Consider the following 21198-nt stretch of genomic DNA (forward strand, 5'->3'; position numbering starts at 1 on the left):
TTATTTGTACTGGTAAACAGGCTTCTGATGATCTTTATATTCTTTCAGTTTTCATACTTAAAAATGTATGAGACCCTGCTTACATTATAAAACAGACTTGTACTTTACATGTAAATTTTCTCCTCTAGTGCATTATGTAGAAAACTTGTGATTTAGTGGTTAAAAAATGTTTTAATCCTAGAGCATCCATATTGAGATTCTTGTCAAGCCCCTAACTCTCTAGATGACCTTGTTCAGGTCCTCTAACTACTGTGTCCCTGATCTTTGAATAAGATGTGAAATCCAAAGTAATTGTTTAGAACATACTTAAGTAAAATTCAGAGTCTAATTTTTGCTATATTTTGGTAATCCTGTTTTTTTGTATCCATTTCTTTTTCTACTAAAAATGGAAATGTGAATGCAGATATTATTTGACAAGAGTTTATATTTTCTCATTTTTTTGGTGGTTGGTGAGGAATTATTACATAGGCATGTTGTAGATTTTTGTATTTTGTAATCAAGATAGAAAATACTATTGGAGTGATGTTAATGAAAGCAGTTGTCTTCCTTATATAAAAGAGGATGGTTAAAAATGTGGATATATTAATCCAGTTATTAGTATTCCTAATTGACTAAATGTGCTTAAGGTTAATTAGGGATGAATCATGTGTTACTTCTCAAGTTTAATATATGATTCAGCTTTTAATGTGACATTGCATACTGTATATTATGGCTTTTAATGTATTTCTGATGGTGCTAAAAATAATTGTTTGGGAATGTATAGACAGACAGATTTTATTGCCTAGTTTTATAAATTAATCGACATGAAGGAAGGTTTTATAACGCTTAACATTTTCAAATTGGTAGAAAATGGAAGACCAACTTCTTAGAGAAGATGCTTAATATGGCAGCTTGCATAGCTCAATAAGCTGGTTAAGTGAATCTGAAGTGTTAGCCACAAAGAATACTGTACAATATTTGTGTCATATCACTGCACATCACTATTGCACTATTTCAGCTCCATTCCGTGTACATATACGTAAATACACCAATTTAGCAGGCAAATGTAAACAAAACATCATGCTGCAGTTGTAATTTTTTGTTTTCTTCTTTGAATCATGGCATACCATTTATTTTTCTTTATAGAAGTTATATAATTAGATTTACATTTTTGATATAGTCCTGTAGGTGTAATTATTATTAACTATATTGTAAATTAAATAATACATTGCTGTATGCTGTAAGACTTTTTGTACCACCTGTCTTTTTATAAATATAATTTTAGTCAAGTAATTTTTTTTTTGCACTTCTTGTACCATATACCCATTCATCCATTTTTCAAACCTGCTTATCACAGTAATCATCCAGCATAATGTAGGAACTTTCTTCTGACAGTGTACCAATCCATTGCAGGTAGAACTCACACACACACCTGGGACCAATTGAGTAACACCAGTCCACCTAACATGCATGGTTTTGAACTGTGCAAGGAAACGGGAGCACTCAGAGGAAAGTTACATGGCCAAGGGATGAACTCCAGTCTCCTTGTTGTGACAGCAGTGCTGCTGCAACACCATGCTACCCTCAACCCTATACACTTCCGTTTATAGTAATTAATAAATCAAATGCAAACTAAAAGCCATGTGCTGTCCCTAGAATACTGCTTTTAATCACTGTCCGTTAATTATGAATAATACTGGGCAGGGACACAAGGTAGGAAGAAATCATGGGCAGGGTGCCTGCCAATTTCAGGCACACTTATGGATATGCGTATCACTCAGTCATATGATACCAGTTTACTGAAGTGACTGATCCTAACAGTAAAGTGTAATTTCTTTCTAGTTTAGTATAGATCAGACTAATAATCTGTGAAGTCTATAAAAACACGATAGTGTTAAGGAGAGACTTGTAACTACTGTATAATGAGACTACAATTTCAGGAGCCTGGAATTAGTGAATCAGCTTTGTAGGATAAATGTGCAACTTGCACACTTTTTTTAAGCAATATTAGTATTCTAATGTCAGGTGCTAGTGAAAATGTGCTTGGTCAGCTGCATTTCCCAGTTTAGGCACTGTACATGTGTGTTGCCCATTTGTTACCTCCCAATCCCTGGAATCACTATGACAAGGTTACTGCATATATCATTATTTAGAATTACCAGTTAGCAAGTAATTAAAATAATGTAATGATAATTCAGTTATTAGTTTGACTATTATTATTTGGATTGCTCAACTAGAAACAGTGAGTGTATATTTGTTATGGGATATTCTATTAAATATGCTACATTTAATATGTTTCAAAATTAAGAATGTTTTATTTAATTCACTTTTGTTCGTCTTACATTCAGTTTGATTAATAATACATAATATAGATTTTTGGAATTCACTTGTGCAGTAAAGCAAATAAAAAAATCTTTTTATTAAATTGTTAAGGAGCTTTTTTTCTCAGTGCCCAGGTGTTAAAATGTGTTAAGTGTCATTTTGTCAATAATCAAATTGATTTTTGCAGGTAAATCAATGGAAACCTCAATTAGGGAAAGTTAAGACTACAAAACCAGCTCATTCATTCTACTCAGATGGAGACGAGGAGGATGAGGAGGAGGCGGCAGCTTCAGGTAGTGAAGAGAGCAGTAGTGAAGACAGCAGCAGCGGTATGTAATGTTTTAAAGCTCTTTTTACATGATGCTCTTAAATGGAAGAACTGCCATATGTGTGCTTACACTTGATGTAAAGATCAAAGATAGAAGCAAGTGTTTGGGACAAGTACCAATAATATTGCAAATGTAAACAAATGAGGACAACATAGTGGCATGTACATGTTCACACAAGAAATCCAGAAGGTACATGATTAATTTAATGTGTTCATAAAGTGTTTCATTGCCAGTATTCACTGTAACGCATATACACAGGGATGGAGTCAGATTAGACTTGTACCTTTTCCAATTTATACAAGGAATCAGGTACAAACATGGAACAGTTTTGTTAACAATGTGCCGTTGTAGCACCGATATTTTGTTCTAAATTAAATTTTTGTTTTAGACAGTAGATAGTTCAAATTTTTTTTATTTTGAAAAATGAGTTGTCAATAATTGGTGATGGTTATAATATACACAGTTAAACAGCTTAATGTATGAATTATTTCTTAAATAGATAATTTAGGGAAAACAGAAATACAGGTACATGTTTGCTATAGTATCTCAAACTATTGTTAATTCACAGAATTATGATTTTGTAAGTGCATTAGCAATTATATATACTGTACAATTGCTCACTGAAGTGCAATTCACAAAGATTGTGCAACTGAATTGAAGTTTAAAGAGAAAAAAAATAAAATGTATAGCTCAAAAGGAAAGGGGGGCAGTGGACATCTGAATGTGACACAATACAGTTCCTACAGAACTGACTTCCAGCAACAGTCTAGCCAGCTGTATTGACTTTTACATTTAGAAAGATTAAAAAAGTTCAAAAACAGACAAAAATAAACAGTAACTTGATACTCTTTGTTTGTCGTGGAATGTTTTGGAGACTATGAGTTTCTTTGCTGTTTAACTTCCCTTCACCTATTCTTTTGTTCTTTTAACTGTGTTTGGAGTAATGTGGGTTTCGTGGGTTTCGGGTAGTTTTCTGAAGATGGTTTTTGAACGGTTTTGCTGTCCACATGTTACTCTTCACTCTTTTATTCTTCTTTGTTTCCTGTAGTCTTCTCCTTTCCCTGTTACAATAGCAATCCCCTGTTACGATAGCTAATCTTAATTTTCTCTCATGGAATATGAAAGGGCAAAGTGTTAATGATCTTTTACAAAGGTAGACATAGTGTATTTCCAAGAAACGCACCTCATTTCTGAAGGTGCATAATACACTGCCTCCAGGTGATATCTTGTTGCTACCTCGTCTTTTACGCCTACCTGGAAGAATACTGTCATGATTATAGTTAGGCAATTGTTAAACCTCTGGTGGGGATGGTAAATGAAGGTTCTGCTATACTGTATTCTAGCAGTGCAAGGTGGCAGGAAACTCACTTTCTGTTTGATTTGTGCCCCCACTCCATGCAGAAATGCTTTCTTTTTTGAGTATGGTTAAAAATGTTTTAGCATTTGATGGCTTTGAATTTATTTGTACTGATAAAAATTCCTTTATTCGCCTACTTTTAGATACATTTTCTATTATCAGTTAGTGTATTTCTTGTGCCTTTTTTACTCTGGCCAAATTTGTTTCAGATCTTGCTTTGGTCGTCTCATATTAAGACTGACAAATTCATATGTGAAATACCCCCATCTGTAAGATCCTTTAAAATACCTTGGTATTACTGTTACTTGTATTTGTGAAGACATCACTGCATTACATTTTCACTGTGTTTTGGGAGAGGTTATACAATCTCTCACTTCTTAAAACAGTCTTACCTTTCATTTCAGTCTTGTTTGTCTGATGAGTATACTGTGTTTAAACTACTTGAGAGTGATGCTACCCTTACCTATCCCAAACCCACCTTCGTTTTTGGAGTGAAGTTCACCTGCATCATAGTTTTTGTGGAATTCACACCAGCCAAGAATTAAACATTGGGCCCCAGTCTGGTCAGTTTGGATGGGGGAGTGTCCCTCCCCAATTTGAGCTTTGTTTTATGTCTGCTTTCACATTACTTTCCCCTCCTTGGCTATCAATGGACTCTTATTTAGTTTTGCCTATTCACCTTCCAAATATTTTTTTTCATTCTGCAACATATCCAGTTTAGCACCACTAAATGAGGTTCTGTCATTTCCTACATTTTTCTGGTGTTTCATAAAGTTATGGCACATTTGGGCTTTGTGCAGAAATGTGTGTAGATTTCCTATGTTTTATACCAATTCTCTCAACATTGGTGGGTGTCTCATTTCCCTTCAGTGCTGGACCAATCTAGGAATCTGTACACTGGGCGATCTTTTGGGGAATTGGGGCTCTTTTCATTCCAAGACATCTGCTCTAAATTCTCAGTTTCTCTCTCTGTCTTTGTCTTTTACCCACAGGTAAGGGTGATCCTCAAAGTCTGTAGCATTTCGTTGTACTCTTCTATTCCACATCCCACCCCATTTTTAAAATTGTGTTTCCACAACTAGGTTTGCAGAGTGGTGGCTCTGAGACTAAGGATCTGCGCTGGTATCCCGAAGGTTGCCAGTTCGAATCCCCGTCACTGCCAAAAGAGATCCTACTCTGCTGGGCCCTTGAGCAAGATACTTAACCTTCAATTGCCCCAGGGGTGCTGTACGATCACTGATCCTGCGCTCTGACCCCAAGGGGTATGCGAAAACTAACAAATTCCTAATATGAGTAATTGTATAAGGCGAAAAAAAAAATCTGAACTAGTTTCTTTCTTGATGCAGGTTAAGAAACTGCTTTCTTTTTCACTAAAATCAGATTAAGTTCTGGCAACTTCCTCCCTTGAGCTGGAATTCAATTTTAAACTCTAAAAATCCCAATTATCAATTTATTCAATATAAAATAATCAATATAATTTTATGCAACCCCAGTGAAATCTTATTTTAATTAGTTGTAACCTTTTGACCCTGATTGAAATTTATGGACTCCTAAAATTCCTGTTTCTTTTTTCATATATTTTGGTCCTGTCTGCCTCTTGCCGCATCCTTATAGTCCTCCATTTCTATGTCTTGTTTGTTTATGCTGAATGCTACTATTTTGTATTCTCCACTGTTTTTTCTGTTCCTTGATTTTTCTTTGTACTTTTTTTTTCTACTAGTAATCAAAAAACTGGCAACTTACTCAAAAAAAAAAAAAAAAAATCGGGAACCTGGAGAAATGTATTTATGTGGTGTTTTTTTTGGTTCTTTTTCAGACATCTCATTGGGGTGCAACGGCTGGAGACCTTTTTCTGTCTTTTTGATTTTTGTGACATTTCTCTTTTCCTGTTCCATTTTTTCTTTTAAATCAATAATGTTTAAAAAAAAGTATGCATTACACTGCAGAACCATTTTTTTGAAAAGTCTTGCTTTCTGAAAGGTTTTTGCTGATTGTGACAGTTACCTACAGGGTATGCAAAAATATAGTTTTGGTTTTACTGCATCACATAAGAACTCTGAGAAATAGACATGTATATGTTTACTGACAATAACGTATTTAGTCACATTTATGTTTCGCATAAGCTATTAAGAATTAAAAGTGCTTTGCTGCTGATTTTCTTTTGTATTCGATGTCTGGTGCATCATGTGGCAGTGTCCAACAGTAGTCAGCAAGCAGTGACGGATTCCAGTTGCCCTGGTATCGTTTCTCCATCGTAGCAATGTGCTGATGAAACCTTTTACTGTGTTCGTCACTGACAGCACCGAGATTTGTGGAGAAAAAGTCCAAGTGTGAGTGGAGGAAATTAATCTTGAGTGACTTGTTACACTTCATTGTCTTGTATTCTTTGAGAAGCTTGTCTACCAGCTGAATGTATTTTGGGGCTCTGTAATTGCCCAGAAAATTGTCAGCAACGTCTTTGAAGGCTTTCCAGGCAATTTTTTTGAACAGACCTTCAAACCGCTTATCACTCATAACATGTCTGATCTGGGTGCCAACAAAAATGCCCTCTTTGATCTTGGGGTCATTTATTCTTGGGAACATCTGTCTTAAATAATGAAAACCTTCGCCTTCCTTGTTCAGTGGTTTCACAAAATTCTTCATGAGTCCCAGTTTCGGGTCAACAAGCGATTCATGTGCCACATTTTTCTGTCCTGGAACTAACTTTTTACGGAATGGCCAGTTCTGTCGAGAGTAGTGCGACTATTTCTTTCATGTGTGCTGCATACCCAACAGGTACTGAAGGATAAATGTTGCCATTGTGTAGCAGAACAGCTTTCAGGCTTAACATTGACAAATCAATGAAGAGATGCCACTCCTCCGGGTTGTGATCACAACCCAAGGCTGAGAACAATCCTTCAATATCACCACAGAAACTGTCAACATGTGCAAAAAATTTGGTTATATCATGATGTTGGCCTTGAAACACAGAAATTTTCATACCTGGTGACAGCAAACACCATTCCTGCAGTCTCTAACCCAGGAGTTTGGTTTTACTTTTGACAGACCCAAAGCTCTTAAACTGACAGCACATGTCACACAGAAAATGTGAGGGTCCCATTCCTTGTCTTGATCACCAATTTTGCAGCCTAAATACAGATGATAAGCATTCTTCACAGGAGCAGTCATCCAACGTCTCTGAGGTGGAAGTTTATATTCGCCACAGATATAGCAGAATTTATCGCGGCTGTTATGACATTGACAAGACATATTGCCTGACACCTCTATTGCATCAAGCTTACTTAGTGTCATATTGCTACAAATAGTATACTATACTGATACTATACATACACACTGACTATCTATATAAACCAAATGAGCAGGATCAGTGTATGCAAGCCACCTTTATAGCATGGGGAGACAGTGTCAAGCTCGTTCAGACCTGCCCAGGATGTCAACTTCCACAGAGCAGCTTTCAGTCTGGCCTGATTCCATGCCTGGACATGCCCAGGCCGCACAAACCGTTGTTGATAAGTCACTTACGGGAGTGAAAATGTTTGAATACAAATATAAGAAAAAATCATGACAAAACTGAAACGGTACGTGATGGGTAAATTTTGATGTGATATTTGTGATCAGCACCCAAAAATCTATAAGAAACATCCAACAGCGTTCAAGAAGCAAAAACTTTGTTGTGCGGTGATACAGTTTTTAGTTAAGATGCATGTTTCCTATTTATAAAGTTTTAAAGTTTTTTGAACATGTTTTATGCAAGAATTAATCAACCACTGTTATTTTCTAAATAAAAATTGATCAATGAATATCAATGCATTCATTTTAGTTTATCGCCCGGAGACATGTACTGCTATACACATGTAAAAATGAAATATTGGTGGAATAATCATACTGTATATTTTGTACCATTATAAATAGTAATGCAGTGTATTTATAAGGAATTGTTGAAAACTTCTAAAGGTGTACTTCCCTTTTTTCACATATATGTAAATTCCTCTCAAGTGTTTTTAAAGAAGAGGTCTTTTATTATGAAATTCAGAAGAAGACAAGCAAGTATTGCTAATTTTATGGCACACTGCAGGCTTATTTGAATCCTGTATTGCCAGCTCATGAGGCTTGGATTCATGAGGCCTTATACATCTGCTGGCCCTATCTTTTTCTGCAGTTAATGTTTCTGACCTGTGTGAGGTGAATAAAATAGAACAGTACGCATGATCCACACAGGAGTTAGTCTCACTGAAGCCAGATGTACAACATATGCATCTGAAAACAACCATGAGTAAATTTTGCTTAACACTGGGTGTGAATAATTAGAAAGCTCACTGAGTGTCACATTTCTAAACCAATCCAATGCCTCATGAAGGCAGTGCTCAAAGTCAGGGTGGTCATTTTGAACTGCAAAAGAACAGAGGTGCTCTTTTAAGCTTGATCCAACAGAGAGCAAGCTTCCGTTTACAATAAACTGTCTACGTTTTAAAAGTCTCTTTACAAAAATTCGGACGTGAGTGTCAGTAGGCTTTGCACCCTGGAAACCAAGTTACCTGAACTATTCTATAACATTTCAGTAATTATTTATTGCTCTGATGCTTACCTTTCTGATCATAAAATAGGTTTTTACAATAGCAATTGATGAGAAGAATTCATAATTAATTGCAGTATTACAGTATTTAAGGGTTCCCCTAGAGTGCCTCTTCCTCTTGCATGATTTGGCTCAAAAACACCGCATGTCATCATCATCTCATAACTTGGCTTGAGTTTCGAGTATTTTTCTGTCCAGCCGTTTTAGCTCTAGACCATCTTCAAGAAACTGGCATACAGGTGTACACACACACATGCAGACACACTCCCATCATCGAGATATCAGTATTTTCGATATCAGGTACCCTACAACATTGTAATCTGTTGAAAATGGGAGATCAAAATTTTTGATGAATCTAAAGCTGTCTCTCCTCTCTCATAGACAATACGTTATATTGTGGGAGGGTGCAAAGCAAAAACCCTATTATACATATAATGTGTGTTGCTTGTGCAGAGAGCACAATGCACATTTTAAAAATAAACATAACCTGTTCTAAAAATAAACATAACCCGTAGCAAGGGAAAATCCTTTATGTAGCATCAGTTCATACACTGATATTCAACAGCACTATGTGTAACATAATGGAGCTTTAATGGATGTGAATACAGATGCAGAATTTGGCCTAGATCGCACCATTGAAGCCTAAAATACGGTAATGTCCAACTCCAGTGTCCTTGCTACTCCAACATATTCTAATCAACAATATTTTAAAAAACAATTGCTAACTCATATACTGTATAGGTCACAGAAATGATACTGCCTATTACATTGCTTACTTTGTTAACTTATTCCATGAATCCGGTTTTGGAGAAACACATCATAATGTATGTGCGTGTGGGACAAGAGGACTAATGAACATTTTTTTTTATCTTATTCTCCATGTTGTTGTTGAAGAACTCACTTTAAAGCAACAGTTGGCATCTACCATAATAAATATTTTCCTCTTTTTAAAGACTTCTATCATGTCTCCTCTTAATCTTTGACTGATTCAGTTTCTTGTGTCTTTTCTTGTTTCTTGTACTCCACTATACTGGAATCAAATAATTGTTCATCTATAAACCTTTCTAAAAAGCTGTTGCATTTTTTTTACGTTCAGACCAAAACTGCAAAAGCTTTCACAAATGTTCAGTTTAAACTTAATATCCCTTGCTTTGTTCTATGCCGTACGTGCTCTGTTATTCAACATTGTATTATTGGTAATTGTTGTTACACTCTGGACCTCCTTGGTGTAATAGTGAAGGAGTGAAAGAGAGAATTAAAATAAAATTGAGTGCCATTATGAACAATGCTACACATCCTCTCTCTGACACATTGAGGACTTTCACCCAAAGCATTATTCAGCAGAAGTGTGCCTAGAAACGCTATAGGGGCTTCTTTATACCAACAATATGTCTGTATAGTGCCTCACTGTGACAGCCAAGTCGGAATTTTTCATAGTTTTTAATTTCCTTGCTTTATATGCTTTCTGGTGTAAGTTCAGACCAATTTAAATATTCATTTATTTAAGGAGCTTTTGTTAAAAAAAGCCAAACTTTCTATATATTAGTTGTCTGTACACTGTCTGGGTGTGAATAATTAGTCCATTGTGACTTGTAAATCTTTTTTTTTTCCCTTAACAATTCAGACTTTAGCAATGAATAAGTGATTAATAATTTAAGAAACAAGCAAAACATTGTTTGGCTGTAAATTAGTATTACTACTCTCCTATGAAACTGATGGCATTTTAGCTAATTTTTCAGTATTTGTTCAACACAGCAAGATGTCCAGGTGTGATCCCCTGTGTAGTATAACTTCTGCTGGGGCCACAGACATTTTTATATATATTTTCAAAATTTTCTAGAATTTATCGCTTGCATTTGCTTAAGGTATAATGAAATTGCAAAATCAGCAGCAGACTCGGTATCTTAAAGTAGTTGTAGTATTGCCACTAGTTATATTAGCATATTTGTAGTTCAAAGAATTTTCCGTTTAAGACATCATGATGCACATCAAGGTTTTACTTGTAAAAGGAATTTAACAGGTAGAGTAAAAGGTTTTCAAAATATTTTACTGTTTCTTAAAACCCATTTGTTTCAACCCAGATGACCATTGTTGTGTGAGTACTAAGTATTTTTCAAACAGTATTGATTTATTCAGTATATAAAGGTTATTTCTTTTCTTTTTTTTTTTTTTGCAAGTTTTGTTCACTTTTGCCCTACTCATTACTCCATTGCTGTAAAGTAATAAATGGCTCTTTTCTATACTGATTTGTAGCCCACCTTTGACAGCCATTGTTTCTCAATTTATATTTTAAATGTAATAGTGACATACAGTGGCTTTTGTTCTGTTCTTAAATAAATTCATTTTTTTTGAGTTTCCTACCTAGTAAATGTTTCTACCAAATGTAAAACATTAATGAATATGTTATAGATAAAAATATCTCATAAATCTTAGTTGCTGACTTATTTCTTTTGTAGTTTTAATATTTTCTTTCATTATGCTCATCCTAGTTTACTTTTTTATTGTCTAAAAAAATGTGGATTCAGGAAGTGAAGATGAAGCAGAAGAGAATAAAAGCAGCAGTAGTAGTAAAGGTAGTGACTCTACCTCCTCCAGCAGTGAAGGCAGTGACAGTGAATCGGAATCTAACAAGAAAAAGAAAACAAAGAAAAAAACAATGACAGGGAATGAAAGGTAAGTGGTGCCCTAGAATTGCTAATGAACACGCTGCATAGAGATAATGTGAATCAGCCATTGAATAGGAGAAAGTTGAAAGGGAAGGATGTGTATCAATTCACAATGGAAAATTTGCATTATGCCTAAAAAGTGTAAGACACTATTTACATTTTGTAGACTTTTGACTCCATATTTTAATACCAGTTGTCTTAATACTCATGTGTAGCCAATGCATGACCTTATAAAGGAATTCAAGGATTGATAACCTGTTTTATTAAACAGCAGCATGGTCAAGCAGACAATGTTGCTGTTGCTTTCACAAGTGTAATAAAAGTGGAATTCCTAAGGTAATTTCTAAAAATGTTTTTTTCTTTTAATGATTTTAGATTAGCAATCATCAGCTTTAAATATAACAAATTATGGTATTTTTGTCATATTTTTATAAATTAGCATGCTAAATGCTGCACCTGATGATAGGATTGATATTAACAGTGTACATGTTGTTTTGGACTGCTAGTGGCTACTATTGATGCAAGTACCCCACAGTGCCCAAGCAATAGAAACTAGCTTCATTCAGGAGTGTGGCTGCAGCTCAGCTGTAGTTGACAGTGCTGATTGGGGCACAGCATGCACTCTGCTCCTTTTATTACAGACAGTAATTAAAGCAGCTCGCCCTGCCACTTCCATAACAAACACAGCATAATGCCCTAATTATGACTTTATTAATTTAAGTCAGGATTTAATGATTTTAAAAGTGATTTATATTGTTTTTCCTGTTCGGAACAAATGAAATCTGTAGTCTAAATTAATACTGGCTTTTCATCACTGCAAAGTTAAAAAGCCAGTTACCATCAAATTCTCTTCATTAAATTAACATCTTAAATTCCAGGCAGCAGGGTAAACATTCATTATGTGACAGAATTGAAATGGAAAAAAGTGATAATGGAATATTAAATTAACCTCACAAACAAAATAGAAAATTCTTTAGTATTCTTCAGACTTGCACATTTAAACATACTCTTTTTTTCTAGATTAGGGATATCATTACTATGATGGATCATTTTAATGTTGTTTTTAACCTTTCTTCAGGAGTACATGGCTTTCTTAAATTATTAATAAGTAATATGGTGCTTTGAAGTGAAGCAAATGCAAATGTTATTTTTTACAACAGACACTGTTTTTTGCATGTTTTATCTAGTATTCTTGGGAGTTCATGCCAAATGTATAATGCTTTGAATCTTTATTCTTATACAGTATTTATTTAGTTAGTAGTTGTATTCTTGCCTTACCTAGCACATGCTTTCTCCTTTTGAAGACCACCATAGTGCACACAACCAAGCGCTCTGGTTTCTTTTCTGAATGTTCATTTTTTTTGATGTGTAAACACAGATTCATTTAATTATCGTCTGAAGATATACTGTATTACAGCGCATTTTTGGCCTATCTGGATGTTCACAAGGTCTATAACTGAACTGCTTCTGCTACAACAAATTTCAAATAGTATATTAGTTTTCTTTGCTTCCCCTAAAATCAAACAGCCATGAAGTTGTATAACGTCAAGTTTGTAATGTGTACATAGTACAGTGCATTACATATATAGCATAATGAAACCCTTGCATGTTTTCTCAGGACAGTTAACAATAATGCAATATCAACAAAAGTCAAACACATAAAAAAAATACACATAGTATGCAATATACACTGTACAGCCAAAAGTTTGTGGACACCTGACTATCACTCACTTGAGCTTGTTGGACATTCCATTCCAAAATCAGTAAGCATTAATATAAAGTTCACCTCTAAATCCCAATCCCAGCATCCCCTTTACAGCTATAACAGTCTCCACTCTTCTGGAAAATGTGACCCCAAAATGTAATGCATTTGTCTGAGTTTGTGACCATTCAGCCAAAAGAGCATTTGTGAGGTCAGGTACTGATGTTGGGACAAGAAGACCTGGCTTATAATCTGCATTTTAATTCATCTCAACCTCAGTAGATTTGAGGTTAGGGCTCTGTGCAAAGCACTGAAGTTCTTCCATGTCTTTATGGACCTGACTGTGTGCACAAGGCAAACTCATTCTAAATCAGAAAAGGGCCTTCCCTAAACTGTTGACATAAAGTTGGAAGCTTACAGCAGGACTGTAAAGTCAGTAGATAAATCCTTCAACTCCGACTCCTTAGTTTCTGGTACTTCTGACTCCGACTCCTCTGTATTTAATATGCTAATGTATTTTCCATGTTAATTAATGGAAGGCAACATACATGTCATTTAACCACAGAACTACCTGCTAGGAAGCTGACTCTCTACCGTATTGGCCAGTTTTAATAAAAGACAAAAACCCCCGAACACACATCAGGCCATAGCACACACCTCCACCTACATCATTATACTTGTTTACACTCAAATTAACTTGTTAAGCACATTATATTTGAAATAAAATGAAAGCACTTTTTGTAATGTACCATAATCCAGATTACAATGCGTAAATGTCAGGTTGTATATAGCTCAGCTGAATTTCACACTAGTAGTAACATAACAATGCACTGGGTTTTATTCTTTCATCAGATAAGTACTTAATTATGCCAATTGTTTGTGAAATGGGAAATAAAAACTTGCTGTATTTTTTGTTTTCATTACAACTTAAATTTATTAGGAGTCGAAGTCGGTACATTTTTGCTGACTCCGACTCCAGGTACACAGAATTGTCTCCGACTCTACAGCCCTGGCTTACAGTTGTCTATAATGTCTTTGGATAATGTAGCATTAATAGCACCCTTCACTGGAACCAAGGGGCCTAGCCTAAAACCTGCCATTATCCCTCCTTTGCTAAACGTTTATATAGTAAGCACTATGCAGTCCGGAACATTCTGTTGTCATCTGCCAAGCTCCTATTTGTCCATCAGACTGTCAGATAGTGAAGTGTGATTCATCATTAGAACAGCTTTTTTAGCTTTCAAGACAGAATGGGACATTTTTCTGCCCCAAAGAGATATAAGATATGCATGCATCTAGTTTTAAAGGAAGATGTATGCTCTAGTGATTGGATCATGGACTCTTCTAGTTACAAATCCAGTGCCTGTTTATATGTGTGTTATTTTGCCATCACCTTGCAAGGGGTTCATCTTCCAATTATAAGCTTAAGAGGAATTGTCCTTTAGGATACTTTTTTCCTTCAGTAGCATCTGTTGACATATAAATTCATCTTTAATTAATGCCTCTTGTTATCAGATGAAACTCAGAAAGCAAGCATACTATATGTTGGAGTGAGGAAGGATAGTTTATTCTAGAATGTAGAGGTGTGGGGAATTGGAGCAGGCCTTCTGCATCTCTGTTAAGTACAGTCATGGCCAAAAGGGCCTTTTTTGAGAATGACACAAATATTAATTTTCACAGTTTGTTGCAAAGTTTTTATGATGGCAATTTGCATGTACTCCAGAATGTTATGAAGAGTGATCAGATGAACTGCAATTTATTGCAAAGTCCCTCTTTGCCATGAAAATGAACCTGTTCCCATAAAACCCATTTCTACTCCATTTCAGCCCTGCCACAAAAGGACCTGCTAACAATATTTCAGTGATCCTCTCATTAACACAGGTTAAATTTTCTAAAAGTACAATGCCTAGAGATCCCTCTGTCATGCTGATTGAGATTCAATTGTTGTGAAGAAGGCTTCAGGGCACCCAAGAAAGTCCAGCAAGTGCCAGGACTGTCTCCTAAAGTTGATTCAGCTGTGGGATCAGGGGGCACCACCAGTGCAGAGCTTGCTCGCGAATGTCAGCACGCAAGTGTGAGTGCATCTGCACGCACAGTGAGGCGAAGACTTTTGAAGGATGGCCTGATGTCAAGAAGGGCAGCTAAAAAGCCACTTCTCTCCAAGAGAAACATCAGGGACAGGCTGTTATTCTGCAAAAGGTACATGGATTGGACAGCTGAAGACTGGGATAAAGTAATTTTCTTTGCTGAATCCCCTTTCTGATTGTTTGGGGCATCCGGAATAAAGATTGTCCGGAGAAGAAAAGGTTAGTGCTACCATCAGTTCTGTGTCCTGCCAACAGTAAAGCATCCTGAGACCATTCATGTGTGGGGTTGCTTCTTAGCCAGGGGAGTGGGCTCACTCACAATATTGCAGAAGAACACAGCCGTGAATAAAGAAGACCAAAACATCCTTAGGGAGCAACTTCTCTCAGCCATCCAAGAACAGTTTGGTCATGAACAGTGCCTTTTCCAGCATGACGTTGCATTGTGCCATAAGGCAAAAGTGATAACTAAGTGACTCAGGGAACAAAACATCGAAATTTTGGGTCTGTGGACAGGAAACTCCCCAGACCTTAATCCCATTGAGAACTTCTTATCAATCCTCAAGAGGCGGGTGGACAAACAATAATCCACAAATTCTGACAAACTCCAAGCATTGATTATGCCAGAATGGGCTGCCATCAGTCAGGATTTGGCCCAGAATTTGATTGTCAGCATGCCAGGGCGAATTGCAGAGGTCTTGAAAAAGAGGGCCAACACTGCAAATATTGACTTGTTGCATAAAGCTAATGTAATTGTCAATAAAAGCCTTTGAAACTTATGAAATGTATGTAATTATACTTCAGTATACCATAGAAACATCTGTCAAAAAGATATAAATACATTGAAGCAGCAGTCTTTGTGAAAACCTATATTTGTGTCATTCTCAACACTTTTGGCCACGACTGTAGTAGTTAGTGTCTCTGCAAATCCACAAGTATTAAACCTTGTTATCTAAAATGTTTTCCTTTTAAGAATGGTGGGAAAGGGCACCTGGGGGTGGTAATCAATGGAGTGACATGAAAGGTTAATTGAACACAAATTTTATATGTTTCAGTTAGCATGCTAAGATGAAAAAATCCCTTAGATTCTATTGAAAATTATTTCTGTCATGAATGTGCAGAGTAAGACAGTATTCTCAACCACTGATGAGCAGGACAATACATTTAGTGTGTGATGTGTTCCTTTAGGCAGAGAACAGGCTTGGAGTATCACTGGAGTGGCACAATGCCCACTTTAATCTACACTAATAAAAGGCAAAGCCCTCACTCACTCACTCACTCACTCCCTCCCTCCCTCCCTCGGTAGAAGGCTGAAATTTGGCAGGCTCATTCCTTACAGCTTACTTACAAAAGTTGGGCAGGTTTCATTTCGAAATTCTATGCCTAATGGTCATAACTGGAAGGTATTTTTATCCATTAACTGTAATGGAGTTGAGCTGCAATGACGTGGGGCGGTTTTTCGTGTGACATCATCACGCCTCCCACGTAATCACGTGAACTGACTGTCAACGCAGTGCGTAGAAAACCAGGAAGACCTCCAAAAGCGCTTAAGAAAACATGCATTATATAATTGAGAAGGCAGCGAAACAATAAGAAGCGAGCGAATGACATATACTACCATATTCATGAGTGCTGCTACCTCGGAAAGAAAGCAAGGTGTAAACCTAAACTTTAAATTAAGTTCATAGACAGGCTAACGCTGGCGTTTCACATGCCCACAGGTAATGCGGGATACAAGTTTAATGAGAGGACGCGGGATATAAGCGAGAGTTTTGATCACTTTGTAACTAAGTTAAAATTGTAGGTGAAGGGGTGTGCTTATGCAAATTCCGAGACTGTGTTTGTGGGGATTGACAGTTAAGGCGGGTGGGGAGTCACGTCATCATCTCCCCCCATTCATCCATTTCACTCTGAGCTGAGCTCTGCAGCTAACGCCGTCTTCCGAAGCAACTTCGTCAGACTGCCACCAAATACTCACAGAAAAATCCACAAGTTAATACACACGCTCTCTCTAGAGTTTCTCCACACTGAATCCTCCAGGCACTACTTACAAAAGGTTACATTGACAATCGTGTTACGTTATTTTTAAAATCTTTCCTTTTCTTAGCACAAGCACAGCTGAGAAGCTTCATGCATGTGCTCCATAACGCTTAAAAATAATGCATTTAATCACACTTTGCATTACAAGCAAGGGAGCTTTTGTCAATGCATGATTTCCTGGTACACGATTACATTGATCAGCGCATCCCGATTCATTTTACCCTCGCACCACCTTAGTTTGAGAAGAAGTATGAAAAATATGAGGTTAACACAGAAAAACAGATCACCAATTCAAGCTTTATGAATAATCGATTAAGCCATCAATAATTGTTTTGGTAAAGCCATCCTCCTTCCATTTTATAATTTTTCCGCCATTAGCCATGATTAAATGAGCGGTAAATAAAGTAAGAGCAAAGCGAGGGTGACTTATTTAGGCAGGCATATATATGACAGCAACACTCATGACAATGTCAATCATGTTACGTTATTATTAAAATGTTTCCTTTTCTTTTCATTACTTCTTTAACACACTACTTCTCCGCTGCGTAGCGGGTATTTTGCTATATATATATATATATGAATTACCTCCAAAAGCGCTGAGACTTTTGATATCATGAGCGTGTGTACAAAAGGGGTCTCCTGCCCAGCAAAAGTCGAGCAGCCAGCGCGTGCATAGCTGTGCCGGCCTTTGAGGCGCTGACTGCGCTTCTGCTTTAAGTCAAAGTGAGCACTTTTAATTTTTTCATCCTCCCCTGCGCTATAGCCCAGACAAGTGCAAACACGGACCCCTTTTCTACACCACGGCAAAATAATATTAAGGCGATTCACACTTTCTTTTGCACGATACGATTATGAGGTCCTACTGGATTATGAACACACACGAGTGGAGGACTGACAGTGCCATCACAGCCGATTAATGGCGGGGCGTCTCACCAGTCTACACAAGACCCACGCGACTGTCCCCAAAAGGCGATCATAGCGTCAGCGAACACATCTCTCTATACTATATAAAAGAAAAAGGCAACTTTCCTTTCTTTACACCTTTTTCCTTTTATCCCAAACCAAAGCCTTTCTCTCTTAACACTGCAGAGGACACAAAACTAATTTTCTTTAAATGCGGTAAGGCACATTACCAGAGGCACAAATTTGAGCGTTCACATAGAAAATGTAATTTCTATACCACAGCCGTCGTGTAGCGCCTTTCAAAAGGGATCTACTACCGAGAGATGATCCATATACATTTTAGCTGCTGTTAGTTACTTACCTGTTGTGTTACACAGTCTTTAAAATGTAGTTTACCCACAACCACTCCAGTAGTGCTCAATGTACCTGTACTTCTTAAAGCGTTAATGTTTTACTGTTTAATAACTTATAGACTATATTTTATTATTTTTCCCTTGCACTCAGTGACCAAAGCTATACACACACATATAGACACATACAAACATACACACAAGTATATGTATGTGTATATATATATGTATGTGTATATATATATATATATATATATATATATATATATATATATATATATATACACATACACACACACACACACATGTATCTTACCCACACAATTCAGAACCTGAAGTCAGCAAATGAAAATCTAAACAAGCCTGATGCATTTTGGAAACAATTCCTGTGGACTGGTGAAGTCAAAATAGAACTGTTTGGCCAACATGTGCAAAAGTATGTTTGGAGAAAGGGGGTGCGGAATTCTAGGAGAACACCACCTCTCCAACTATTAATCATGGCGGTGGATTGATCAGGCTTTGGGCTTACAGTATATTGCAGGCAGTGGCACAGGGAACATGTTACTGGTAGAGGCAAGAATGGGTTCAAATAAATACCAGTAAATTCTGAAAGCAAACATCACACCATTTGTAAAAACGTTGAAGTTAAAAATAGAAGTCCTACATCAAGATAGTGATCTGAAATACACCTCAAAATCTACAATGGAGAACCTCAAGATGCGCAAAAGAGTAGTCCATGCAAGAGAACCCAAGAATCTTGAAGAATTAGAAACCTTTTGCAATGACGAATGGATGAAAATAACCCAAGTAAGCACTGAAAGACTTTTAGCTGGCTACAAAAAGCATTTACAAGCTGTGATACTCTCCAAAAGGGGTGTTAATAAGTACTAACCATGTTGGGTGCCCAAACGTTTTCTTCAGGCCTTTTTAATTTTCTACCTTTGAATAATGGAAATTAAAACATAATCTTGCTTAAAATATTAAAGAAATTTTTCATTTTTACCTTTTGGTGATCAGTTCATCATCTGCTGAATTAATTAGTCACAGTAAGAGACATTTTAAGCAAGGGTGTTCAAACTTTTGCATGACACTGTATTGTATTAAAGGCTATGGCAAAACAACAAAAAATGTTCTGACCATTGCTTAGATAGGAGAAACCTGTCATGTGGATTAAAATGTCATTCATATGTTACATCCTGATCCACATTCAGGTCACTGGTCTGTGGTTCTTATGATCATTAAAGAAAGATATTTCACAGCTGTGGCACACTCTGAAAGTTTTAAAAATAAATAAATGCTGAAGTGTGGGGCATGATAAGCGCACATGTCCAATGAGCTGGAGAAATTATTATAATATTTATGCCAATAGATTCTCACTCTGGTGCTTGAAATCCAATATGCATCCTGGGAAGTTGCTTGCTCCACAGTGGTCCAGGAGGTGCAACAGTGGATCTAGGCTTTTATTCCAACTAGTCTCTATATTAGAAAACAGCTATTGTGGGTAAAGAGCGTATCATTTTTATTTTGCTCTCCCTGTTCCTGTTAACATTTTGCTGTGTTGTAAATTCCTACCTTACATGTATTTTACTTCCATGCAAAAAACAATTCCATATTTTACTAACCATTGTGAATCTGGACAATTACATCACTAATATTGGTTTTTCCCTAAGTTTTAAAAGTGCTACAAACAAGTGTGATTATAACTAAATTAAAAGCTCACTACTTTATGTGCACCTCACTTTATTGACTGTTGGAAAAGAAAAAACATTTTACAAAGAAAATCAGTAAACATTAAATGCAAAATATATAGAAGCTACATTGACACGTTATGTTATTTTAGGAGAAGTAAAACTAACACTGTTTAATGTTGAGACTTCAAATATTGACCAAGAGGAAGCAACCAGATGTAATGAGTTATTTCTGTTTACAAGACTAATTGGTATCAAAAAAGTTGACTGAAATAAAACATACAGTGGTGTGAAAAACTATTTGGCCCCTTCCTGATTTCTTATTGTTTTGCATGTTTGTCACACAAAATGTTTCTGATCATCAAACACATTTAACCATTAGTCAAATATAACACAAGTAAACACAAAATGCAGTTTTTAAATGATGGTTTTATTATTTAGGGAGAAAAAATCCAAACCTACATGGCCCTGTGTGAAAAAGTAATTGCCCCCTTGTTAAAAAATAACCTAACTGTGGTGTATCACACCTGAGTTCAATTTCTGTAGCCACCCCAGGCCTGATTACTGCCACACCTGTTTCAATCAAGAAATCACTTAAATAGGAGCTGCCTGACACAGAGAAGTAGACCAAAAGCACCTCAAAAGCTAGACATCATGCCAAGATCCAAAGAAATTCAGGAACAAATGAGAACAGAGGTAATTGAGATCTGTAAATCTGGTAAAGGTTATAAAGCCATTTCTAAAGCTTTGGGACTCCAGCGAACCACAGTGAGAGCCATTATCCACAAATGGCAAAAACATGGAAGAGTGGTGAACCTTCCCAGGAGTGGCTGGCCGACCAAAATTACCCCAAGAGCGCAGAGACGACTCATCCGAGAGGTCACAAAAGACCCCAGGACAACGTCTAAAGAACTGCAGGCCTCACTTGCCTCAATTAAGGTCAGTGTTCACGACTCCACCATAAGAAAGAGACTGGGCAAAAACGGCCTGCATGGCAGATTTCAAAGACGCAAACCACTGTTAAGCAAAAGAACATTAGGACTCGTCTCAATTTTGCTAAGAAACATCTCAATGATTGCCAAGACTTTTGGGAAAATACCTTGTGGACTGATGAGACAAAAGTTGAACTTTTTGGAAGGCAAATGTCCCGTTACATCTGGCGTAAAAGGAACACAGCATTTCAGAAAAAGAGCATCATAGCAACA

General features: G+C 36.6%; 1 protein-coding gene across 1 annotated transcript in view; it reads left to right on the forward strand.

Annotated features, from left to right (window-relative positions):
- Positions 1–21198, forward strand: part of ap3b1a (adaptor related protein complex 3 subunit beta 1a) — a 344324-nt gene that overhangs the window by 162854 nt on the left and 160272 nt on the right. The window contains exons 18-19 of the mRNA XM_039758392.1: positions 2489–2630; positions 11086–11233. Coding sequence (XP_039614326.1) covers positions 2489–2630; positions 11086–11233 — 290 coding nt within the window. The remainder of the gene's footprint in view (positions 1–2488; positions 2631–11085; positions 11234–21198) is intronic.

This window comes from Polypterus senegalus, chromosome 7 (assembly GCF_016835505.1).
Source record: "Polypterus senegalus isolate Bchr_013 chromosome 7, ASM1683550v1, whole genome shotgun sequence".
NCBI lineage: Eukaryota > Metazoa > Chordata > Cladistia > Polypteriformes > Polypteridae > Polypterus > Polypterus senegalus.